The 27,536-nt window shown below is 37.6% G+C and overlaps 1 protein-coding gene across 3 annotated transcripts in view; it reads right to left on the minus strand.

Annotated features, from left to right (window-relative positions):
- RB1 (RB transcriptional corepressor 1) overlaps positions 1 to 25,068 on the minus strand; it is a 282,066-nt gene extending 256,998 nt beyond the window's left edge. Inside the window, exons 1-2 of one of the 3 annotated variants that reach the window (XR_005065830.1) lie at positions 24,731 to 24,873; positions 21,606 to 21,732 (exon numbers count right to left, since the gene is read on the minus strand). Coding sequence is in view for 2 of the 3 variants with exons in the window: in XM_037041693.1 (XP_036897588.1) it covers positions 21,606 to 21,732; positions 24,731 to 24,873 (270 nt within the window). In the remaining variant the exon portion in view is untranslated. Of the gene's footprint in view, positions 1 to 21,605; positions 21,733 to 24,730 lie in introns of those variants that run through there. The other 2 variants (XM_037041693.1, XM_037041700.1) reach the window with 2 other exon arrangements.
- Between the last annotated feature and the right edge of the window lie 2,468 nt (positions 25,069 to 27,536).

Here is a 27,536-nt window from a genome sequence, read left to right on the forward strand (position 1 = left end):
TGTGTGTGTGTGTGCGTGTACTACAATTTCTTTATCCATTCACCTATAGGTTGCTTCTATATCTTGGCTACTGTAAATAATGAATCCAATGAGCACAGGGCTGCATGTATCTTTTCAACTTAGTGTTTCTGTTTCCTTCAGATACACACTCAAGTAGAATTGCTGCATCATATGGTAGTTCTATTTTTAATCTTTTTGAGAAACATCCAAACTCTTCTCCATAGTGGCTACATCAATTACATTCCCACCAATGGTGCAAAAGGATTCCCTTTTCTCCACAGACTAGCCAGCATTTTATTTCTTGTCTTTTTGATAACAGCCATTCTAAGAGACGTGAGGTGATACTGTGGTTTTGATTTTCATTTCCCTGATGATTAGTGATATTGTACACCTTTTCATGTACATGATGGAGATCTGTATCTTCTTTGAAAAAATATCTATGCAGTTCCTCTACCCATCTTTTAATCACACTGTTTGTTTGGGGGGTTTTTTGCTACTGGGATGTATGACTTCTTTATATTTTTTAATATTAAGCTCTTATATGTAAGATAGATGATTGCATATGTTTTCTCCCATTCAGTTGTCCTTTCATTTTCTGGATGGTTTCTTTTACTGTGCAGAAGCTTTTTAGTTTGATGTAGTCTCCACTTGTGTACTTTTTCTCTCCCTCCCTCTCTCTCTTTTTTTTTTTTGACTTTGCTTTTGATATCAAACCCCAAAAAGAATCACCAAGACCAATTTCAAGGATCTTACCACCTATGTTTTCTTCCAGGAGTTTTATGGCTTCAGGTCTTATGCTTAAGTCACTTTCAAGTTGATTTTTGTGTTATAAAAGAGTGGTCTGGTTTCATTCTTTTGCATGTGACCATCCAGTATTTCCAGCTCCATTATTAAAAAGACTGTCCCCTACTCTTATTGTAAATTGTTGGCCTATTTTTGCCACAAATTAATTGAATACATATTCTTAGGTTTATTTCCAGAGTATCTGTTCTGTATCATTGTGGTACAATAAAAATAACAAACTCTTGCCACAGGATCCAGAAATCAAGCTCCTTAGTATTTACTCAAAGAGTTGAAAACTTTTGTCTACATAAAAACCCACACATGCTTAATTAGAGCAGATTTATTGAAAACTGCCAAAACCCAAAAGCAACCAAGAGAGGAAATATTACTTCTGGCTCACACAGGCTAGGAATACTGTCTATTTTCAATGGCCAAAGGAGAAAATATCATGAAAACACAGGGAGTATACCTTAAAGGGAACAGGCTTACCTCAATAGTGAATATTTATTGCTATACAAGTGGTTGTCAACCAAGGGTGATTTCCCATCCTAGTGGATATACAGACATATGCCTGTAGACAAATTTGGCTGTCACAACTGGGTGGGGGCTACTATCGGCACCAGAAGATTGAGGCCAGGAATAATGCCTCTAAACATTCTACAATGCACAAGATAGTTTCCACAACAAAGAACTAGTCGGCCCAATATGTTAATAGTGGCAACCTTTGCCCTAGACTACACTCATCTCTAGTGCCATCTAATGAACCTTAAAAGTCAAACCTAGGAGGATCAACCAGTGACCAAGAAAAACAGCAATATTCCAGAACACAAAAATATCCAATACAGACTTAGTAAAATTTACACTAACTGACAGCCAAAAGAAAATTACCACAGCGACAAAGAAGCAGGAAAAATAACCATAATAAAGAGAATTATCAGTCAATCAATTTCTAACTCAGATATAGAATTACTACACAAGGACATTTTAAGCACTGACTATAAATGTATCCCATATGTTAAAGAAGCTAGTGTAGTAGTCGGCAAACTACAGCCAAATCCAGCCTGCCTGTTTTATAAATTAAGTTTAATTGGACTATAGCAACATTTATTCATTTGCATTTTGTCTGTTTTCTTTTCTTTTTTTAATATATTTTATTGATTATGCCATTACAGTTGTTCTATTCCCGCCTTCATTCCCCTCCACCCGCACATACCCTCCCCCACCATTCTCCCCCCCCCTTAGTTTATAACCACATGTCTCAAGTTCTTTAGATTCTATATTTCCCACACTATTCTTGCCCTCCCCCCTATCTATTTTCTGCCTACCATCTATGCTATTTTCTGTGCCTTCTCCCCCCTTCTCCTCCTCCCACTCCCCTGTTGCTAACCCTCCATGTGTTCTTCATTTCTATGTTTCTGCTCCTGATTTAGCTGTCCTCTTAGGTTGCTTTTGTTTTAGGTGTGGTTGTTAATAACTGTGAGTTTGCTGTCCTTTCACTGTTAATATTTTTCATCTTCTTTTTCTTATACAAGTCCCTTTAGCATTTCATATAATAAGGGCTTGGTGATGATGAACTCCTTGAATTTGATCTTATCTGAGAAGCACTTTATCTGCCCTTCCATTCTAAATGAAAGCTTTGCTGGATAGAGCAATCTTGGCTGTAGGTCTTTGGATTTCATGACTTGGAATACTTCTTCCCAGCCCCTTCTTGCCTGTAAGGTCTCTTTTGAGAAATCAGCTGACAGTCTGATGGGTACTCCTTTGTAGGTGACTGTCCCCTTATCTCTTGCTGCTTCTAGGATTCTCTCCTTCATTTTAATTTTGGGTAATGTAATTATGATATGCCTTGGTGTGTTCCTTCTTGGGTCCAATTTCTTTGGGACTCTCTGAGCTTCCTGGATTTCCTGGAAGTCTATTTCCTTTGCCAGATTGGGGAAGTTCTCCTTTATTATTTGTTCAAGTAAGTTTTCCACTTGTGGCTGTTTCTTTCCCCCTTCTGGTACCCCTATAATTCGGATGTTGGATCATTTAAAGATGTCCTGGAGGTTCCTAAGCCTCTCCTCATTTGTTTGAATGCTTGTTTCTTCATTCTTTTCATTTTTTTCTTCCTTCTGGTCCACTCGATTGATTTGAGTCCCAGTTGCCATCACTATTGGTTTCCTGTGCATTTCCCTTCATTTCAATTAGTTTAGCCTTCATTTGTTCCTCTAATTTGTGACTAAAATCAACCAGTTCTGCTAACATCCTGATCACCAGTATTTTGAACTGTGCATCTGAGAGGTTGGCTATTTCTTAGTCACTTAAAGTTATCGGCCCCGGGGCTTTGAGTTCTTCTTGAGCCATATTTTCATCTGTTCTCATCTGTTACATATGAGGAGCGGAGACCTAGGTGTTCACCAGGGTGGGGCAACTCAGTTGCTGGGTTGTGACACTGTATATGGGGGTGGAGTCAGAGAGGGGCAATGGCGGTCCCCTCTGCTGCTTCCCACCACTGGGGCCTGTGTGGTCTATCTCACTGCTCGCTCCTTTGCTGGTTTATCTATGGGCAAATGTGTGACCACTGTCAGCCTGCCACCTTACGCCCTCACTGGGTCCGCCTGTTGCTACCCCACACCTGGGATCCTCTCATGGCTGCCTCCGTGCCTGGGTCGGGAGATCTTTCCTGCCCGACCCTGCCCTGCTGCTGGCTCTGCCCCTCTTATCAGTCTGGCTGAACGGTTTGTTGTTGTCAGACTTCCGTATAGTTCAATTTTCTGTGTTTTGGCTGCGTTTTTGCTAGTGAAACTTTGTTGACTTTAAACTTGGTTGTGAGAGGAGGTACAGTGTTTCCACCTACACCTCCATCTTGGCAGAAGTCCTCATTTGCATTTTGTAATATGCAGAGTTCCCACATGAGTTCCCATACAGAGTTCCCATAAGACTGTTTTCTTACTACAATGGCCAAGTCGTGAAGCCTAAAACATTTATTATCTAACCCTTTATAGAAAAAGTTTCCAAATCCCTGAATTAGAGCAAAGATGTTAAATTGACTCTGGAATGTATTTTTTAAAATGCCTAAATTGAACTTCTAGAGATAAAAACTAAAATATCTGAGGTGAAAAGTATGCTGAATTTTATTAATGAAAAATTAAATTGATGCCAAAGATAGGTGAACTTGAAGACAAAGCAAAAGGAATTTACTAAAATGAAATGCACAGCAAAGAAAAAAAGGAAACCACAACTGAACAGAGGACTGATAAACTGTGGGAAAATGTCAAGTAGTTAAATATATGTATAATTAGAGAACCAGAAAAAAAGGAAAGTGACAATAAAAAATTCTTTTGAGGAGATAATGGCCAGAATTGCTCCAAATTTGATAAAAATTTTAAACCTACAAATTCAAGAAACACAATGAACCTCAACAATGAAAATCTTAAAACACCACTATGAAACATAATGATCAGATTGCTTAAACTAATGGTCAGAGTACATGTTTGGGTTGCAGGCCAGGTCCCCAGTGGCGAATGTGTGAGAGGCAACTACACATTGATGTTTCCCTCTCTTCCTCCCTTCCCCTCTGTCTAAAAATAAATAAATAAAATCTTTAAAAAAATTAAAGTAGTAACATCAGATTAGTGAGAAAGAATATTGTAAAATATGGCATATTACATACAGAGGAACAAGATAAAGATGGCACCAGATTTCTCTTAGGGAACAATGAAAGCTAGAGATGGTGGAAAAACATCTTTAAAGTGCTGAGAGGAAAATGTCAAGCTACAATTCTGAAAATATTTTTCAGAAACTAAGGCAAAACATAGACTATTTAAGACACACAATTCTGACAAATCATTATGACACCTGTACTATAAAAAGTGTTAACCAAATTCCTTCGAGCAGAAGGAAAATGATGCCAGACAGGAATCTGGACCTATATAAAAGAATAAAGAACACTAGGAACGGTAGCTATATAACTAAAGATAAATTTTTTTCTAATTATTTAAATTTCTTTCAAAGAACTGACTGCTTAAAGGCAAAATATAACAATATGTTGTGGAGTTTAAATCACATGTACAACTAAAATTGTATAACAACAGAACAAAGCCCAAGAGTAAAGAGGGAGAAGCATACTGATATAAAGTTTTTATACTATACGTAAAGAAGTAATATTGTTCGTAAGTAGGCTGTGAAAAGTTTCAAATGTATGCTACAAACTCTGAAATAATGACTAAAATAATGGAACAAACTTCCAGCCAAGATGGAGGCATAGGTAGATATACTTTGCCTGCTCACACAACCAAAAGAAGGAAGACACATTTAAAAACAAAAAATAACCAGAACTGGCAGAAAATCAAACTGTATGGAAGTCCAACAACCAAGGTGTTAAAGAAGAAACATTTATACACTCAGTAGGAGGAGTGGAGACCAGCAGCCAGGGTGAGAGGACTCATGGCAAGGGATCAGCTGGAGGACCATGGTGGATAAGGCAGAGGCTGGTGGAGCAGGTGGTTCCACATTTGTATATGGAAAAACCAGGTGGAATAACTGGAGAGTGACACAGACCTCACAACCCAGGTCCCAGCATGAGAAAAGAAAGCCTGAAAACATCTGACTGAAAAAATCTGTGGGGATTGAGGTGGTAGGAGAAACTCCCAGCCTTGTACGAGAGTTGCCTGGACAAACCCACAGGGTCCTAGAATGTAAACAAAACCATCCACCTTGGAATTGGCACCAGAAGGGCCAAATTTGTTTGTGGGTGTGGGGGGAGTGACTGAAAACTAACAGATAAGAGAGAAAGCAGCACTGTTCCTTCTTGGACCCCTCCCCCTCATGCAGTGCCACAACAAATCGACATGGGTTGCCCCGCACTGGTGAACACCTAAGTCTCCTCCCCTTACTACCTAATAGGCCCAGAACAAAAAAAAAAAAAAAAATGGCCCAAATCAAGGAACAGATCAAAGCTCCAGAAAAAATACAACTAAATGATGAAGAGACAGCCAACCTATCAGATGCACAGTTCAAAACACTGGTAATCAAGATGCTCACAGAACTGGTTGAGTATAGTCGTAAACTAGAGGAAAAAATGAAGGCTATGAGAAGTGAAATAAAGGGAAATGTACAGGGAACCAACAATGATAGGAAGGAACTCAGGACTCAAATCAACAGTTGGGAGCAGAAGGAAGAAATACACATTCAAACAGAATGAAGAAACAAGAATTCAAAAAAAAAATGAGAAGAAGCTTAGGACCCTCCAGGACATTATTTTAAACATTCCAACATCTGAATCAAAAGGGTGCCAGAAGGAGAAGAGGAAAAGCAAGAAATTGAAAACTTATTTGAAAACATAATGAATGAGAACTTTCCCAATCTGGCGAAGGAAATAGACTTCTAGAAAGTCCAGGAAGCTCAGAGAGTCCCAAAGAAGTTGGACCCAAGGAGAAACACACCAAGGCACATCATAATTACATTAGCCAAGATTAGAGATAAGGAGAGAATCTTACAGGAGCAAGAGGAAAGGAGACAGTTACCTGCAAAGGAGTTCCCATAAGACTGTCAGCTGATTTGCAGGCAAGAAGGGACTGGAAAGAAGTATTCCAAGTCATGAAAGGCAAGGACCTACATATAAGCTTACTCTATCCAGCAAAGCTGTCATTTAGAATAGAAGGGTAGATAAAGTGCTTCTCAGAAAAGGTCAAGTTCAAGGAGTTCAACATCACCAAGCCCTTACTATATAAAATGTTAAAGGGACTCATCCAAGAAAAAGAAGATCAAAAATATGAACAGTAAAATGACTACAAACTCACATCTATCAACAACCAAACCTAAAAAACAAAACAAAAACAAACTCAGCAAACACCTAGAACAGGAAGAGATTCACAGAAATAGGGATCACATGGAGGGTTATAAATGGAAAGTGGAAGAGGGGAGAATGGAGGAAAAGGTACAGGGAATAAGAAGCATAAATGGCAGGCACAAAATAGACAGGGGTGGGGGGAAGGTTAAGAACAGCATGGGACTTGGAGAAGCCAACGAACTTTTATGTATGACCCATGGACATGAACTAAGGTGGAGGAATGGTTGTGGGGATGACAGGTCAGAGGCAATAAAGGGGAGAAAAACAATGGGACAACTGTAATACCATAATCAATAAAATACATTTTAAAATAAAAAAATAAATAAAACAACACAGCTAAGCTAATAAATCAACAAATGACAAAAAAAGGAATCATAAAAAATAGTCAACCCAAACAAAGGCAGAAAAAAGGAAAAGAGACAAACAGAAATAAATAGCACAATGGTAGATTTAAACTCTACTATTTCAATAATCACATTAACCAATGGCCTAAAAACCTCAAGTAAAAGACAAAGACTGACCCAACTATATGCTGCCTATAATAAATCCATTTTAAATATAAAGACACAAAGGTTAATAGTAAAAGGACTAAAAAATAGGTATACTATACCAAATAGTTAACTAAAAAAAGCTAACATGTCCATATTAAAAATCTGGCAGATTCCAGAGCAAAGAACATTATGGAGGACAAAGAGGGTCATTTCATCATTTATATTAATATGTAATACATATAATAAATTAATAACTATGTTAAGATAATATTAATGTACAATAAGGGAATATTATAAATAATTTTATGCCAAAATTCAACAACTTAATTGAAATGGATAAATTCCTTAAAAAACACAAAACTGCCAAAGCTTACTATAAAAGAAATAAACATGAATTGCCCATACCTATTAAGGAAATTGTATTTGTAGTTAAAAAGCTTCCCACAAAGAAAACTCCAGGCCCATGTGGATTCATGAAATATTTAATAGAGATATATCAATTTTATAAAAACTGTACCAAAAAACTGAAGAGAAGAAAGTATTTCCCAATTCATTCAATGAGGCCAGCATTATTTTGTCACAAAACAAAAAAAAAACTGAAAAACAGAAAATTACAGACCACAAATATATTTGCCAAATATATTTGGCCCTTCTGTCCTTTACAAATATATATGCAAAAATTCGTAACACAAGTTTAGGAAGTCAAATCATATCCAACATTGATATATGAAAAGGATCATATATCGTGAACAACTGGAGTTTATACCAGGAATGCAAGGTTGCTTTAACATTTGAAAATTAGTCAATATTCATCATATCAATAATCTAAAAATGGAAAAGAATTTGACCATGTCAAAAGATATAGAAAAAGCACTTGATAAAATCCAATGTTTATTTTTGATATACTGAAAAATAACTCTATAAACTAGGAATAGAAGGAAAATTCCTTGATCTAATAAAGGACACCCAAGAAAATTCTACCCCTAATATTATACACAAGAGTGAAAAACAGAATGATTTCTCCCTAAGAACAGAAACTCTCAACATTTCTATCAAATGCTGTATTAAATTCTTAGCCAGTACCAACAGGCAATTTTTTAAAAAGCACAATGATTAGAAAGAAATAAAACTGTCATTATCAACAGACTGCCTATGTAGAAAACCCTGTGAAATCATAAAATAGGCAAAAGACACAGACACATTTCATTGATGATGACAAATGGCAAAAAAGCACATTTAGAAGACCAAGAACTATGGACTTTGGGTAATAATAATGTATAAATGTAGCTTCAGCAATTTTAGCAAATATAACACTCTTATGGGGACAATGATAATGGGAGAAAGGCTATGCATATGTGGACGAGATATATGCATACAGAGATTATGCATATATGCATTTTTTCTGAGTCTAAAACTGTTCTTTAAAAACAAATCTATTAAAAAATATTTACCATATCATTAGCCATCAGGAAAATGTAAATTAAAACCACAATACGATGTCACTACACACCTGTAAGAATGGCTAAAATAAAAGTAGTAACACTATAAATGTTGGCAAAGATACATAGAAGACTACCATACAATGATGGTAGGAATGTGACATAGTACAAACAGTCCTGAAAAGTCTAGCAGTTTCTTATACAATTAAACATATGACCATACCACAAGACCAGCAACTACATTCTTGGGCATTTTACTCACCAGAAGAATGAAACTGATGTCCACACAAAACCTATACATGAATGTCCATAGCAGCTTTATTCAAAATAGCTAAAACTTACAAAAAATACAGATTTTTAAAAAATATATTTTATTGATTATGCTGTTATAGTTGTCCCATGTTTCCTCCTTTTATTCCCCTCCACCTGGCACCCCCCTCTCACAAGCATTCCCACTGCTTAGTTCATGTCTATGGGTGGTACATACAAGTTCTTTGGCTTTTACATTTCCTATACTATTCTTAACCTCCCCCTGTCTATTTTGTATCTACCAGTTACACTTTTTATTCCCTGTAGCTTTTCCCCCATTACCCACCCTTGCCCTCCTCACTGATAACCCTACATGTGATCTCCATTTCTGTGATTCTGTTCCTGTTTGGGTTGTTTGCTTAGTTTGTTTTTTGTTTTCGTTTTTCTGGTTTGGTTGTTAATAGTTGTGGGTTTGTTGTCATTTTACCGTTCATATCTTTGATCTTCTTTTTCTTAGATAAGTCCCTTTAATATTTCATAAAATAAAGGTGTGGTAATAATGAACTCCTTTAACTTGACCTTATCTGGGAAGCCCGAGATATGTTTCGACAAGTAAATGGTTAAACAAACTGTGCTGGCTATACCATGGAATACTACTCAATGGGGAAAAAGGAGGATTTCACTCCTATGTGGAATATAAAACTAAAAACAAATGAACAAACAAGACGCACAAACAAAAACTCACAAAGACAACAATATGGTGGTTACCAGAGAGAAGGGGAAGAGTAGTATAGTATAAGGAAGTCAAATATATAGTGACAGAAGGAGATTTGACTTTGGGTGGTAAACACACAATGCAATATAGAGATGATAATATTATAGAACTGTACATTTAAAACCTATGTAATTTTATTAAGCAATGTCACCCAAACATATTTAATAAAATATTAATTTTTGTTTGTTTTTTGTTTTCATATTTTTTCCAGTGAGAATGGCTATCATAAACAAAGCAATAAACAACAAATGTTGGAGAGGGTGTGGGGAAAAGGGGACTCTAGTCCACTGTTGGTGGGATTGCAGACTGGTAAAACCATTATGGAAAACAGTATGGAAATTTCTCAGAAAACTAAAATTGGACCTGCCTTTTGACCCAGCAATTCCACTGCTGGGATTGTATCCTAAGAACCCTAAAACACCAATCTCAAAGAACAGATGCACCCCGATGTTCATAGCAACACAATTTACAATAGCAAAGAGTTGAAAGCAACCTAGGTGCCCATCAGTAAATGAATGGATCAAAAAACTATCTTCCATATACACAATGGAATTCTATGCAGCAGAAAGAGAGAAGGAGCTCCTACCTTTTGCAACAGCATGGATAGAACTGGAAAGCATTATGCTGAGTGAAATAAGCCAGGTGTTGAAGGATAAAAATATTAATTGTTTAAAGGAACAAATTATTTGCAATGAGCTGAGTCATGCCCCCCATAAAAAATTCATCTGTTGAAGCCTTAACCCCAAACACCTTAGAAGGTGACTATATTTTGAGATGGGCCTCAAAGAGGTAAAGTAAAAATTAGGACATTAGGGTGGGCCCTAATCCAATCTGACTAGTGTTTTTATAAGAACAGGAAATTTGGACTCAAAAAAACCCCATCAGGGATATGTGTATAAGAAAGCATTCCAGAACACAAGGACAGGTGGCCATCTGCTAGCCAAATAAGGTGGCCTCAGAAGACACCAAACCTGTGGACATATCTTCTTGGACTTCTAGCCTCCAGAACTATAAGAAAATACATTTCTGTTTTTGAGCCACTCAGTCTGTAGTATTTTATTATGGCAGCACTAGCAAACTAAAATATAAATATACAACTTTAATGAATCCTGGGAGAAATATGCTGAGGGTAAAAAAACTAGCCCCAAAATTAAATACCACATGATCCCATTTATATAAAATCCCTGAAATTATAAAATGTCACATTATCATTGAGGAAAGATCTTATTACGTGTCCATATAAAGCCAAACTGGTCCATTGGTATACTGTCAAGATAATACTTGAAAAGATAATTATAAATCATTGGTCATCTTTGGAGGATGTTACAGAACAAACTAACTAATTTGAAAATAAGTCAATAAAAACAAAGAATAAAGCGCTTATCCTACATTTTCTGAATAAGCTACACTTTAGAATAAGAATAGTTAATGAAGAAAAGGTTTTTTTCCATCTTTTAAATTTCATTGTTATTCAAGTACAGTTGTCTGCCCTTTCCCTGCTTTTCTCCCCACAACCCCATCCATCCTCACCTACCTCTCCTGATTCCAACTGGCCTTCGTTTTGTCCATGTGTCCTTCATAGTTGTCCCTGAAAACCCTTCACTTTTTCCCCCACATTATCCCCTCCCATCTCCCATCTGGTTACTGTCCGTTTGTTCTTAATTTCAATGTCTCTGGTTATATTTTGCTTGCTTGTTTGTTTTGTTGATTAGGTTTCACTTAAAGGTGAGATCATATGGTATGTCTTTCCCGCCTGGATTATTTCACCCAGCATAATACTCCCCAGTTCCATCCATGCTGTTGCAAAGACAGGAGCTCCTTCTCTCTTTCTGCTGAGTAATATTCCACTATGTAAATGTACCATAGTTTTTTGATCCACTCATTTACTGATGGACACTTAGGTTGCTTCCAGCACTTGACAATTGTAAATTGTGCTACTATGAACATTGGAGTGCATAGGTTCTTTTCGATTGGAGTTTCAGGGTTCTTAGGATATAATCCTTGCAGTGGGATTGCCAGGTCAAAAGGCAGTTCCATTTTTAGTTTTCTGAGGAAATTCCATACTACCCCAAAGCAATTTATAGATTCAATGTAATACCTATTAAAGTATCAATGGCATATTTCAAAGATATAGAATAAACACTTCAAAAATTTATACAGAACCATAAGTGACCCCAAATAGTTGCAGCAATTTTGAGAAAGAAGAACAAAGTAGAAAGGACCATAATACCTAATATCAAACTGTATCTCAAGGCCACTGTAATCAAAACAGCCTGGTACTAGCATAAGAACAGACATACAGACCAATGAAACAGAATAGAGAACACAGAAATAAACCCAAGTCTCTACGGTCAATTAATTTTTGACAAAGGGGGCAGCAGCACAAAATGGAGTAAAAATAGCCTCTTCGACAAATGGCGCTGGGAGAGTTGGAGAGCTACATGCAAAATAATGAAACTTGACCACCAACTTACACCATACACAAAAATAAATTCAAGGTAGATAAAAGACTTAAATATAAGTCATGACACCATAAAAGTCCTTCAGGACAAAATAGGCAGGAAAATCTCAAATACTCCATGCAACAATATTTTCACTGATATGTCCCCTACAGCAAGGGACATAAAGAAAAGAATAAACAAATGGGATCTCATCACAATAAAAAGCTTCTGCATGACTAAAGAAAACAGCATTAAAATGAAAACAGAACCAACCTTATCGCAAAACATATTTGCCAGTACGGCAAAACATATTTGCCTCAGACAAGGGTTTGATCTCCAAAATATATAAAGAACTCACACAACTCCACTGTAGGAAGACAAAAAAACAATTAAAAAATGGGCAAAGGACTTGAACAGACACATCTCTAAGGAGGACATACAAAGGGTTCAGACACACATGAAAAGATCTCAGCATCCTTAGCCATCAGAGAGATGCAAAGGAAAACCACAATGAGACAGCACTTCACACTGGTGAGAATGGCCATCATAAACAAATCATCAAGCAAGTGTTAGAGAGGATGTGGAGGAAAGGTAACCCTAGTGCACTGTTAGTAGGACTGAATACTGGTGCAGTCACTATGGAAAACAGTATGAGAAAAGTTTCTCTTTATCTAAGAATTACAACTAATAATTGAAAAAGTAATGAGAGAGTTATCAGTTCACCATTTAGCAACACCAAATGGATTCAGTAATAATAGCTTACATCAAAAAAGAGAGAAAAAAACATTCTCAGCCTCCTAACGCCATACACAAGATCTCTGAAGTATTTTTTCCAACAACTATTGAACCAGGATCTAATCGGTCCTCTAGATCCACTTCCAGAAAATTAGACAAATATGTTAAACAATGAAAAAGGTGAAACTTCCTTCAGGAAGTTTCCACCTGAAATATAGGAAACTACACAGAATAGATAATCCAGTTTCTTCAAAAAATGAAGTTAAAAGAAATAGAGGAAAAGGGGGAGGGAAAAAGAAGATAAAGCCTATGGATCGACCAATCCTTATATAGGAATCTTATTTGAATCCTGATTAGAGCATAATGAAAAAATAATGAAACATCTGAGAAATTTTGTAGACTAGATATTTAATATTAAGGAATTTTCACTAATTTTATTAGGTGAGATGAACTGTGATTATTTTTTCAGTTCTTATCTTTTCCACATACATACAGAAATATTTATAGAGGAAACATCCTACCTGGGATTTACTTTAAAATAATTTGGGCTCAGGGAGAATACATATGGCCATGGTTAATTTCTGAAACTGGTTAAGAGGCTGACAAGAGTTCACACTATTTTCTCTACCTACTTTTATAAATGGCTGAAATTCTCTATAATAAAATATTTTTTAATTAATTTAGAAATGGATTCAGAAATAAAAGAAGATGCAAGTAGCCTACATCTACAAGACAAAATGTAATATTCATATACACGTTCATATATGCTTCCTCAGAAAACTACTTCTCAGCAACACCCACATGCAGTCAGAATATTAGCACCGTCTTCAACTAGAAAGGGCACATATATTACCAAGTGCTGGAAAATAATACATAAAGAACTGTCATTACACATAATTTTTAAAAAGACAATCTGCTTTTTAAGGTTATTATGAAAACTCTTCATGTATCTGTACCATAACTTAAATACAATGCCCAGAATTATTCCAATTCCAAACTATTCTTTTCCATTTTCTTTCTGAATATAATGACTCATATCACAAAAAAGAAATGCCTCTATCAATGGCAATATACCTCAAAGCTCTGAATATATGTGTGTGAGTGTGTACATATACACATGTATGCTCTTGAATACACACACACACTACACTAATAGGTTTGACATTCAGGCATGATTTCTACTTTACAGATGAGCAAACAGACTTAGAGAATTAACCAATTTGCCTAAAATCATATAGGTACAGTACAACTACAACCAAAATTGCCTGCCTTGATGTCCATGGCCTCTCCAATCTACCACACTGCCATTCAAGATGCAGAAAGAAAACCAAAATTCTAACATCTGATTCATTGTGAGTCAAATACGAACTGCAATTAAGGCCAATTTCTTAACAGAAAGTCACTTATTCATACTCTATAAGCAGCATGAACACAATTTAATCTTTAGACAGCAACCATGTATTACATACTTATTAAACATTTATACAAAAGGGAAAAAACACTTCTAGATAAAATACCACAAAACTTTCCTTAAAAAATTAATAATGCTTTCATGTATGCATGAACAACTTTTCTAACTCTCAGGAACTTTAAAATATGTATTTTAGCAAAGTTTCCACATCAAAATCATTACATATGCATTTAAAATTCGACTATTTAACTGACTCTAAGTTCTCCTAAAAATTTATATTGATTCTTAAGTCAAATTATTCTTCTTGTATGACTTAATACAGTGACTCATTTACACTAATAAGTTCTTCATATGCATACATTTATTAATCTACACAGTAACTCCAATATCCAGAAATTACTGGATTGGCCAAAAAGTCCACTTGGTTTTTTCCATATGATGGCTCTAGTAGTGCTTAACTATGTTTAACTTCATTCAAAACAATTTTGGTAGACTGTACTGTGACAGCTGTCCTGTCGGCATTCATTTAAAAAACATCAAAATTGGTAAATTTGAGTAAGCTATTTTAATATTAAAGATGGAAAACATACAACATTTTCAGTGTAGTATGCTTTACCATTTCAAGAAAAGTAAAAGTGCAATTAAAATGCAAAAAAGATTTGCAGTGTTTGGAGAAGGTGCTATGACTATTGAAACATGTCGAAAGCTTTGTGATATTTCTTGGTATTATTGATGTTTTGGCCAAATAATTCTTTGCTGTAGGACTGTCTTACACATTGGAAGATGTTTAGCACCACCCCTGGCCTCCACCTACTAGATGCCAATAGCAGGTAATAGCCAAATACTCAAAATATCCTAATCAATAAATTTACTCGTGAAAATTTAAAATGTGTCTTTTATTTTATGGAAAAAACTAAACAGACTTTTTGGCCAACCCAATATTACTTGTCCCTTTTATAAATAGGAAAATCTAGGCTTGGAGATTTTAGGTAACTTGTTCAAGATCATGGAGCTAGTAAATGGTAGATCTGAGACTGGAGTCAGCGTAGTCTAACAACAAATCCTTGCTCTTAGCCCATCCTCTATTTCAGAGACTTTCAACCAGTGTGCCACAAGAATTTTTAAAACATGCACTATCTGACTATTTATTCAGGGGCACTGACCTCTTTTCCTACAGACTGTCAAATCAAAAAATGATAGCCAACACTACAATTGCCATTCAGTGTGAATGAAGTAAAATTATACCTATTTTTTTGTCTGATCAGCAAAAAATATTTTTTGGTGTGCCAAAGAATTTTAGTAATTAGTTTAGGTGTGCTACGAATTGAGAAAGTTTAAAAATCACTGCTCTACTCAAAAAAACATCATCTATTTTTAATTGCAAGAAGTGTTCCCTGTGTTACCACATTTTGTTTCAAAGATAACAATTACAATTAGCATATTTCAAAAAGTTTCATTTTGTCATTACATTTGCTTTTCAGCACACACTCTGTCATATTTTCCCTCAGAAATTATTGTACAAATAGAGCTTAAATTTTCAGGCCAACCCTCAAAAACTTAAGTATCACTTAATATTTATAGGTAAAACCATGATGAATTGTAACAGAACAATACATCATCATCCTCTGTCATATCCTCCAAAAAGGTACCCAAAATCCCAAAGGTAACATGAAATTCCTTTCTTGTCTTCCTCCAGTACACAACCAGAAATGATTTCACTTGTTTTAATCCCGATTATGAGCTCCATCAAAGCCAGGAGGAGAAAAAGGTAGGATAAGAAAGTAGTAACAAAAATCAGGCCCCTTTGGAACTATGTCTGATGAAAAATGAAAACATGCTAGCCAAGATGAGTGACTACAGCTTCCTTACCAATTGCAGGTTTAACCTCACTCTAGTCCTGCTTCCTTCCAGATAGCACTTTGTTAAGATGGCCAATCACTGAAAATTGCCCTGTCTGGTGGGGCTCAATGGACTGAGTGCCCACCTGCAAACCAAAGGGTCACGGGTTTGATTTCAGCACAGAGTACATGCTTGGGTTGCAGGCCAGGTCCCCAGTGGCAATGTGTGAGAGGCAACCACACATTGATGTTTCCCTCTCTTCCTCCCTTCCCCTCTAAAGATAAATAAATAAAATCTTTTAAAAAATTAAAGTAGTAACATTTACTCATATATGTATTCAAGTCTGAAGCCCAAAAAGGCCTCCACAATTAAAACTACCCATATTTTGCCATGTGTAATACACACTTCTTGCCCAATTTTTTTAGGGAAAATAAGAATGCGCATTATACATGGGTAGTAGCTGAAAAACCTTGTATCTGTTCTTATATTTTGTAATTATTTGTTACATAAAATTTCTTGTACCATTATATGTTCAGAAATAAATGCTAAAATTCCTTTATAATCCAAAAAACCAAGTATCTAAAAATAAATAAATAAATAATTGAATAAAAATTAAAGTGATTTTTTTCCTGAAAGTTCAGGCCAAAAATGTGGGTGCACATTATACCTAGCAAAATACAGTATTATGGCTACAGTTCAATACAAAAAATGTTTTGTATGGACTAACTAGAAACCTAACTATCATATTATACTACTTGCAACGAGATTTAGAACACAGCCCACTTATAAATAGGAGACTACCTATAATCACTAATACTTTCTATAATCAGCTACCCTTCTGCAACTCTATAAAATAAACTAAAAGCCTAGTTTTTATGGAATAGCTGGAAGTGAAGAAGCTATGACTCCCTTTACTGCATATGCACAAAAACAGCTTTGTATATGAAGTAGCCAAATCTATGGTTATACATTAGATGCTTTAGGATGATAATACCAAAATCTCCATCCAAGATACTTCAGTATTACTTTTTAGTAAGGAGTTCTAGAACATGTTCAGATCTTTGGAATTATGGGATTCTTTTTCTCCTTTTTATTACTAGAGCCTACTGACTGAATGCTTATGTCCTTCCCAAATTCATATGCTAAATCCTAGTGCCCAACATGATGGTACGAGGAAATGGGGCCTTTAGGAGATGATTAGGTCATAAAGGCAGAATCCTCATGAATGGGATAAGTGCTTTTATAAATGAGACTAAAGAAAGCTCCCACCCTTTCTGACATGTGAGGCCAGTGGCAGCCCTATGAGTCAGAAAGTAGGCCCTCACCAAACAGAATCTGCCAGCACCATGATCTTGAACTTCTCAGCTTCCAGAACTGTGAGAAATAAATTTTTGTTGTTAATGGTATTTTGTTATAGTAACCAGAATAGACTAAGATATCAGAAAAATTTTAATGGTTTTAAATAATTATTTTGGGGGGATGTATATAAATATAGTGTGTTGTTGATTTAACCAGTAGAGAGACAGGTGTAGCCCTGACTGGTGTGGCTCACTGGGTTGGACGTCACCTGCAAAGAAAAAACTCACTGGTTTAATTCCCTGCACCAGCCCTCCACAATGTGCCTAGGCTGCAGGCCAAGTCCCAGGTTGGGGGCCTCTGAGAGGCAAAACATTGATGTTTCTCTCACATATCTATGTTTCTCTCCCTCTCTTTCTCCCTCCCTTCCCCTCTCTCTAAACATAAATAAATAAAAGTTGTTTTTTTAAAAAACACACAGATGTACTCTAATACAATGCTGATGACAAATTAAATTCATTAAAAGTGACTGTCTGGAGAGCAATTTAGCAATAATTACTAAGAGTTTTATAAATGTTCCTCTTTTTGATTCAGCAATTCAACCTGTAAATATCTACTCTTAATAAACAGAGTCATTAATTATCTATATAAAATTATCAAGGATTCAGTTGGTGCTAGGCATTATTCTTATGAACGAGGAAGGACATTTACCTCATTCTTTTATAGAACAAAAAAGCTGGGGAAAAAGTGTCTAACAGTAAGTTAAAACATTAAAAGACATCTAACAAATAAAATATTATACTAGCACTGGAAACTATATTATCAAATATTTTAAAAATTTAATAAGAAAATGCTCATGATGTTAAGAAAAAATATTTAAATCAACACACAAAAGTACATATAACTATATATATAAAACTATATGTATGACCCCAAATCTGTATTTTAGATCTCACTAGCCAGAGACCTTGATCAAGTCACTTAGCCTCACTCTACTTCAGTGTCTTCAACTGTAAAATAAAGATTTTATATTTCACATCCCAATGGACTGGTAAATGAGTAATTTGCAAAGCGCTTACAATATTTCCCCAGTACATAGTAATTATTTCCCCTGCACACTAGTATTTGAAAGTGTTATTATTATTACAAATACACATATATGCAAAGAAAAACTGGAAGAAACATCAAAATATTATAAAAAGTCCTGAATTCTAACAAAACTAACTTTAAAACCTACAGGAAATTTGAACACTCACTGCATATTATGATATAAAAATTACTTTATGAAGTCTGACTTTGTTTTTCTTAAAGTATATCATAGCAAAGTGTTTATAAATAAAATATATCTAATATTGGAGTTACAATTCTTTGGAGGGTGCTTATGTGGTGATTTTTTTAATGTTATCAGAGGTAAATTACCTCTGGGAAATAGAATTATTACTAGCTTTTCTTCTCTTCCTATTTTTCTATTTTCCAAATTCCCTACAGTGATACAAAAATTATTTTTGTCCTTTTTTGAATGTATACTTATTTTATTGATTATGCTATTACAGTTGTCCCAATTTTTCCACCTTTGCATCCCTCTACTCAGCACTCCCCACTCCCTCAGGCAATACCCTCACTTAGTTTATGTCCATGTGTCATGTGTATAAGTTCTTAGCTGTTCCATTTCCTATACTGTACTTTACATCCCCATGGCTACTCCTTAATCCCCCTACCTCTTCATCCATTGCCCCATATTCCCAACCCATCTGGCAACCACAGATGCCCTCCATAACTATGATTCTGTCTCTGTTCTTCTTGTTTCCTTAGTTTGTTTTTTAGATCCAATTCTTGGTAGACACATATTTATTGCCATTTTATTGTTCATAGTTTTGAACCTCTTCTTTTTCTTAAAAAAGTCCCTTTAAGCCCTGGCTGGTGTAGCTCAGTGGATTGAGCATGGGCCTGAGAACCAGACGATCACGGTTCGATTCCCAGTCAGGGCACATGCTTGGGTTGCAGGCCAGTTCCCAGCAGGGGCCAGTTCCCAGCAGGGGATGCACAAGAAGCAACCATACATTGATGTTTCTCTTCCTCTCTCCTTCCCTTCCCCTCTAAAGATAAATAAATTAAATTAATTAATTAGTTAAATTTTTTTAAAAGTCCCTTTAACATTAAATATAATATTGGCTTGGTGATGAAGAACTCCTTTACTTTTTTCTTGTCTAGGAAGCTCTTTATCTGCCATTCAATTCTAAATGATAGCTTTATTGGGTAGAGCAATCTTAGCTGTAGGTCCCTGCTTTTCATGACTTTGACTATTTCTTGCCAATCTCTTCTAACAAAGTTTATTTTGAGAAATCAGCAGGCACTTTTATGGGAACTCCCCTGTAGGTAACTAACTGTTTTCTCTTGATGGTTTTAAGATTCTCTATCTTTAATCCTTGGTATTTTAACTATGATATATCTTGGAGTGGGCCTTTGTGCACCCATCTTGTTTGGGACTCCCTGTGCTTTCTGGACTTGTATGTCTATTACCTTCATCAAATTAGGAAAGTTTTCTTTCATTATTTTTTCAAATACATTTCCAATTTCTTGCTCTTTCTCTATGATGTGAATGTTGAAATGCTTGAAGTTGTCCCAAGGTCGCTTACACTAGCCTCATTTTTTTCTTCTTTTTTCTTCTTGTTGTTCTGATTGGTCATTTTTGCTTCCTTATGTTCCAAACCATTGACTTGATTCCTGGCTTCATCCACTTACTGTTGTTCCCTATAAATTTATTTCTTTATTTCAATTAGAGTAACCTTCATTTCTGACTATTTTTGTGCTATTGAGACCTATTTAAGTTCCTTAAGCATCCTTATAACCAGTGTTTTGAACTCTGCAACTGATATAGTGGTTATCTCCATTTTGTTTAGTTCCTTTTCTGAAGTTTTGATTTGTTCTTTCATTTGGGCCATATTTCTTTGTCTCCTCATTTTGGAAGCCTTCCTATGTTTGTTCCTATGTATTTTCTATGATTATGTAGAGCTGCTATGACTCCCTGTCTTGGTATTGTGGCCTGATGTAGTAGGTGTCCTCTAAGGCCCAGTGGCACACCCTCCCTTATCAGCCAAGCTGCCTACTTGAAGTTCGCCCTTCATGTGGGCTGAATACACCCTCCTCTTGTAGTTGGGCCTTGTTTGCTGTTAGCAGGTTAATAGGAGGGATTTACCCAGGCCGGCCAGCCAGAGGTGTGACCACAGACTACCAACCTCTACCTTCTGTAGAGGATCAGCTGAGTGGGGGCAGGGTAGTGATACTCCAATATGGTCTGTAGCTGTCCACTGGGTATGCAGGCTCTAGGTTTTCCCAGGTGGTACAGGCCAAGCTCAGCCCCCACCAGTGTTATGCCAGGGCTATGCTGCATGAGTTATAAAGCAATCCGAGATGGTTGCTACTTGTGCTAGGTTTGGAAATTCCTGGGAGAAGCTAAACTGTGTTTCTAGGCTGGTTGCTGCTAGTGCCAGGTCTGGGGCCACAAAGCAAGGGGTACATGAGTTGGGGGCTACTGAGGCTGGCTACCGCTTATTTGAGAGGATTTAGGAAGTTGTAAAGCATGAGCCAACCAACATCATATGGAAAAGGAGCTTGGGTAAGCCCATAAATTGGTTGGGGCAGAGTCTCTGGGGATCTCCAAGATGGGCCAGTGTTAGCCAGATGATGTAGCCTCAAATATGGCACCATCTTGCTGGCTCTGCAGTGGGAGGGCTCAGAAAAGAGACAATGGCTCTGCTAGCCCAGATGCCAGACACTCCGACCTCTCCCGGTGTGCCACTGGTGCCTTGCAAGCTGCCATCCTATGCTGGATCTCAGAGGGAGTGATCTGAGTAAGTCTATGTGTGGATTTTTTAAGGGGAACTGTTTGGGAATCTAGAAGTTTCTTCAACTAACTCAATTCCCACTGGTTTTTGCAGCCAGAAGTTATGGGACTTACCATCCTGACACTGGAACTGTGGGATGGGGTGCCTGGTATGAGGCTGGTACGCCTCACTCCTGAGATATCCCTCCTGAATTTTTATTCACTACACATAGATGTGGGACCAGCCTGTTCCCTGTCTCCACCCCTCCTACCATGGATCGATGTGGTTTCTTTAATTCTGTAGTTGTCAGCCTTCTATTCAACTTGATTTCTGATGGTTGAATGATCGCTGTTCTATATTTTAGTTATAATTTATGATGTGGTTGTGCAAGGAGGCCAGCCATGTTTACTTATGCCACCAACTTGACTGGAAGTCAAAGAAATTATTTTTAAAGTAAAAAACTGTATTCAAAAATTTTAGGAAAATCCTTACCAGTACTCCATCTGCAGACAAAACTTTCTCCCAAGTTAACCAAGCTCTTTCTCTGACATGATCTGATATCTTTAATTTCTGACATAATGCAGTAAAATCAGGTTCTTCAGTTTCTTCAAACTCAAGCCTATTAAATAAAAATATACATTTAATAAGTACAAAATTACAAATCAAACTAATTAAGCAAGCATTTGTTTCAATGGTTTGCAAATAATGGTAGTATTCTGAAAGACAACATCACTAAATACTTTAGGATCTCATTTACCATCGAAAAAAATTACCTTTTAAGCTATCTTTTTCATAGACTTTCCAAAATAAAGATACCACATAATAAAAAATGTTTATTGGCTTGGTGAATCACATACACTTCGGAGCAGCAAAATAGCTTTGTGAGAAAAGTCAGTAAAACAGCTAAAGCTGTTTGGGAAAACTGGGATAAAATAACAGCAAGAAGAGGAAATCCCATTATTACGGAATCAATTCATTATCAGTTACTTATTTAAAATAGAGTCTACACTTAACAATGTTTCATATACATTATCTACCTACTACCACTTCTTACATGATGATTAAATTGACATAAATTATTTTTTTAGCTAATTCCTTTTCATTCATTTAATGTCTATTTGACATATAATATTATTATGAGGAATACCTAACAATTTTTGTATATTAGCAGTATGTATAACACTGTCAAAAAATATATGCACATGAGAAATAGCAAATAATTCCTGATGTATTTATTATGACCCCATATAAAGTAGCTTAAATGCATATGGGGTTTTACTGAATCCCCATATTGGTCCTATCAGGTAAGTACTCTCTCATTATCCCTGTTTTACAGACAAGTACCAAATCAGAGAAGTTAAAGCACTCACATGGGATGACAGCTACTAAGTGAGAACCTAGATAAAAACCCAAAAGTCTAACTTCATAATTCATTACCTTGCCCACTACTCCAGACTGCCAACCCTCTTTCAAAACATAATTAACTTTTGGTTATCTCAACAATGAAGGTAGCATGCTATTACTAGTTAGGACTTTCATTTCCATTACATCATTTAGGCCAGAGATAATACAACAGAAATAAGATCTCAACTCTCAAGGTAGAAATGAAGTCTGTTACTGGAAGTTCAGTTGGAATGGGACCTGAATCCACCCCTAAGAAAGTTTCTTGGCCTCAGACTGCCAGTCAGTGGTTCTATTCTTGCTAAGTAGTTAAGCTATAGAGTTTGACTACCCATATTAAAGAACCCTTTTTTGGATATAAATAACCAAGAGCAATCTGTATCTTCTATGGTTTGGCCTTATAAAAGAATTTAATAATTCCATCATTTAAGGTATATTTGAAAAAGTATTGAAAATATTTGAAGAAACAAAGCACCAGGTGATGGCCAGAACTATTCTGCTTACTATACAATAATCAAGAATGCTTCCAAAGCTCTGTGAATAACATGGAACACTTCACAAAAAAGACTTTACTGTTCTTGTCAAAGGGAAACTTTCAAGTATTGGATCCTTCTGAGTTTAATCAGAAATAAAGTAATGTCACCCTGACCAGTGTGACTAAGTTGGTTGGGCATTGTTCCGCAAAGCAAAAGGTCATGGTTCCCCCATCACAGAACATGCCAGGTTGCAAGTTCAGTCCCAGTGCAAGAGGCAACCAATCGATCTTTCTCTCCCTCTCCCTCTCTTTCTCCTTCCTTTCCTCTCTCTCTGAAAACAAATACAATCTTATAAAAAAAAGAAATTAAAGTAATCTCTTCTCCCAGAACATCCCCAGACTTTTTTTAACTGGTGAGTATGACTTTTAATTGACCCATAAGACCGTCTATTTAAACATATTGTAATAGTCTTTCAGAAGCCATTTCCAAAAGCCCATTCCAGTCTTTAACAAGTTTGGCCTGAATTCTGTTAATGTCTTCGCAGGTGAAAGAAACAGATTTTGGCAATGAACTAGAAAGAGGGACAGAGTGGTGAGGGAGTCTCATTCCCCTGAAATGGATACGTAGTCTCAAAGTAGGAGCAGTGCTGACAAGAATAATGACAATTACACTCCTTCAATCTTTGCTTCTTAAGATTGAAGCTAAGGACCTTCTTAATATTACAATCAAGAAAAACAAGATGTTGAAATATAAATAAGTATCTTCCTCCCATGTTCTAATGCATTATCATATTTATGATGGCATGACTGTCTTAAATTTAAATTCCATTTAGGCAAAAAAATATTCATGGGAGCACAAGAACACCACTAATTTTGTACTCAAGAAAAATCCGGGGGGGAACACCAGGACCCTTGCTGGCTCCAAGCTAAAAGGCAAAATGTAAGGAATAAGACATGCTGAAGCAAATCAACATGCAATAAGAAGTTTTATGCAATAAGAAAGAAAAAGTTTAGAAACTTTTAAGCACTTGGGCTAAACTTTTGCCCATACACCAATTCACTAGTCACTACAAGGGCTCTGTATCCCCAAGAACTCAAAGCACTGCTGTAAAAGAACCCTACAAAGCACCTCAGTCAAGTACCCTGGGGGAAACTGACACCCAGGACTCTGAATGGCGTCTCTGCGGCAGCTTCCAAGGCTTTTCTGGTTGGCCTTTCCCAAAACAAGGCTTCATATGCAGTTTCTCGCCCAGAGAAAAACATTTCCAACTGTTGCAATTCAGGGGACCAAAACAGAAAGCCACGCGACCTACCAGGGTACCACAAATCTCAACAGGAGAAAACTCTCCACTACACACTAGTCTTTTGGGGGTTTGGGCGGGGGGTGATTTGTTTTGTTTCATTTGATGGGCCTTGAAATTACCCGCCGTCTGCAAGCCTCTAGTGAGGCGGACGAAAGGCACCTGTCATTTCGCTCAGGGATCCGAGCCCCACCCGCCGGACACCTGTCAAGCTGGAGTCAGTGTCCTGCCGGCCACCCTCTGGTCGCTCACGAAATCAGACTCCTGTCACCCTCCTTCGGGCGATCTGCGACGGTGGAAGACAGGGAGGGACACTCCTCCCACCCAGACCCGCACCCCAGCAAAGACGCGCCCCCGCCAGACGCCAAGGCGCCCGGCCGGACGCATCCTCCCGGAGCCCTTCCCGCGCAACGGCCGCCGCCGTGGCTTTGCAAGCTCACCTAGCCAGAGGCAAGTCATCAGAGCCACTGTCTTGTTCGGGGTCATCCTCCGGAGGGGGCGGTGGAGGTGGAGGCGGCGGCGGCGCCGCCTGGGATGCGGCAGCAGTGGCGGTGGCTGCTTTCCGGAGGATTTTGGGTGGCATGACGCCCTGCCAGAGCTGGAGCTAGCAAGCAGAGAGGAAAGCCGGGGCGGGAGGACGCGCGCGCGTCGGGGCACGCCCGTCCTCTCCCGACTCCCGTTACAAAAAATAATATGAATGTCCCCTGAGAAAATCCGACAAGCCCTCCCGCCCGGCTACAGCGGCGCCGTCTAACCGCGGGAAAACGTCACTTCCGCCCGCGGCGTCACGTCCGCGAGGTTCCCCAGCCCGCCGCCGACGGAAGGGAACCGGAGCTCCCGGCGGTGTGCGGGGCAGAGGTGCAAAGTCGGGCGGGTTGGGCAAGGCTCCCGGGCCCACGCCCCGGCGCCTTCCCTGAGGCCGCTTTCCGTGAGGCCCTGCCGCGGTCCGAACCTGTCACTACCCGAACTCCCCCTTGCAGGCTTGGGTGCCGGTAACGGGGCATTGCAGTCTGGTGGGTGAGATTGGGCCCATCTTCATCTATGGGTGGATCAGGGAGTGCAGCTCAGGCCCCGCCAAGAATATCAGGCGAGTGCACCCTCAGCGGGCACGCCCCTCTCCTCCTTGGACTGCGCCCCGGGTCTCCACCGCACTCCTTCGGCCCAGCCCATTAAGCAAAGTGGGCCCAAACCAAAACAAACATTGGTGGAACATATATTAATTAGTAGCTGAACTCTGCCAATCACTATGGCAGAGATACAAACTGTAGGACAATTATTGGTCTTTTAGGGATCATTAATTAGGGAAGAGTTGGAGGCCTGAACAGATTATAGTATGATAAATGTTTAAACAGTGGCGTAAACAGAAGGCACCTAGAAATGTCTAAGGGACATCTTTAGAGGAGTAGTGGCAGTTGAAAAGACTTTTATCAAGGAGATGTAAAAAGTTAAGTGAAATAAGCATTGCTAAGAGAGTCACTTAAAAGAGTCTTAGGGAAGTGGGACACTCATCTTGTGCTTCATTTCTCAGTTTAGCTATTAAGTTGCTAAATCTGTTGCTAAACTCAGCTCAGGGCCCAGCCATGAACACTTGAAATAGTAACTGCTCCATGGATTTATACGTATGGATTTTTAACTTCCTCTATTGTAGGAAGTTGTTTTTTGTTCCTTTCATCTGTTGTTTGCATATTGGAACTAACCACTCCTGTAACCTACCCAGCAGTCCTTCATTTGCATGAAAAAATTACATTTTGTGATTTTTCCTTTATAAACCCTGCCTTTGTTCTCCCCAGAACAAGTTTGAATTGCTGTCTGAATCTGGGTCTCTCAGATTCTAAGTCTTTTTTTAAGACCCCAAATAAACTTTTAATTTATTTCACAGCTTCACATCTTTATTGGTTAACATTACATACGGTGAGTTGTGCTGTCCATTTTACATAATTATCTTAATCCTCTAATTATTTCAAATAACTAGTGACAACATTATTCCACTTTCCATATAAGGAAACAGGCTCAGAAAAGTTCATTAATTGGCCCAATATTCTAGAGCTGATGAATTGAGAATATTTGAATCTCTAGATTCAAATCTAGAGATTTGAACCAGGTATGTTTGACTGTACTTATCTGTTACATTGTATTGGTACAGAAAACACCAAGAAAAGAGAAGAAGCATCTACAAAGGTACAAACATCACATAAGAGCTTTCTGGAACCACTTCCATCAAACATTGGTTTAGAAACTGCATCTCTTCCATCTTTTAGTGTTTACTTATAATAATAGATTGTCTAGTTTGAGTGCACGTTTTTTCTCTCTTTGACAGGTGCTGTGGATTGCCAAATCAGAACTTCCCAACTAAGGTGCTGTGAACAAAATAAGTTGTTCTTGGATCTGAATTTCCTTATTTTTGAAAAAGCTGAGCAGGGCTGAGGCAGTAGGAGCCTTCAGGAAAGCCATGGCTGCAAGCCTCTTGAGATTATCTGAGTGACTGGTGTGATGAATTACCATTTTCTGTGTATACCACAGCATATGCAAGAATATACAAAGCGTTGCCAATTATCAGCCTATTCAATGGCCTAGGTATATTTGTAAGCCTGCTATGTCTGCCAAAGCTCAGAATCCCTCTCTTGGAGGCCAAAAGTTTGTCAGGAGGTAGAGTCCATGCCCTGCTCCAGCTACAGAGAACAGATATCATCATCAAAGTGGTAATCCTATTCACTTTGCCCAGGATTAGTGTAGGCAGGGGCTCAGGGTGCACTTTTAGTCTTTCCTAGATCAAAGTAGTCCACTGGGAGCCTGCTGAAATGAGATACAAAGATGATACTTCTCCTTAACTATTATGAGGATATTACCCTGGCAATTGCTGCAGCCATTGTAACTTAAAACAAGCTGACCTGAAGATAAAGCAGAAATGTTTAGGATGACACAGTAGGAATATATAAAAAAAATATGGGTCTTCAGTGACAAAATAAACCTCTGATTTAACCAGAAAGCATCATAGCTTATAATATTTCTCTAGTGAGCTCCTACAGGATAGAGACCAAATTATCTTGGTAGTCTTAGTACCTAGCACAATGTTGGGAACAGAGTATATGCTTGTTTGCTAAAAGTGGGGAGGGCAGGAGAGCTCAGAAAAGTTCTGGGAACTGAAGTAAACTCTTTATATGTAGGTATGACTTGATTTATTAAACCAGTTTGTCAACTCTGGATCTACCACAATTATGATAGAGATTTCTTAATTTACAAAAGGAT

Source organism: Sturnira hondurensis, unplaced genomic scaffold, assembly GCF_014824575.4.
Source record: "Sturnira hondurensis isolate 20B ecotype Veracruz unplaced genomic scaffold, ASM1482457v3 Scaffold0000549, whole genome shotgun sequence".
NCBI lineage: Eukaryota > Metazoa > Chordata > Mammalia > Chiroptera > Phyllostomidae > Sturnira > Sturnira hondurensis.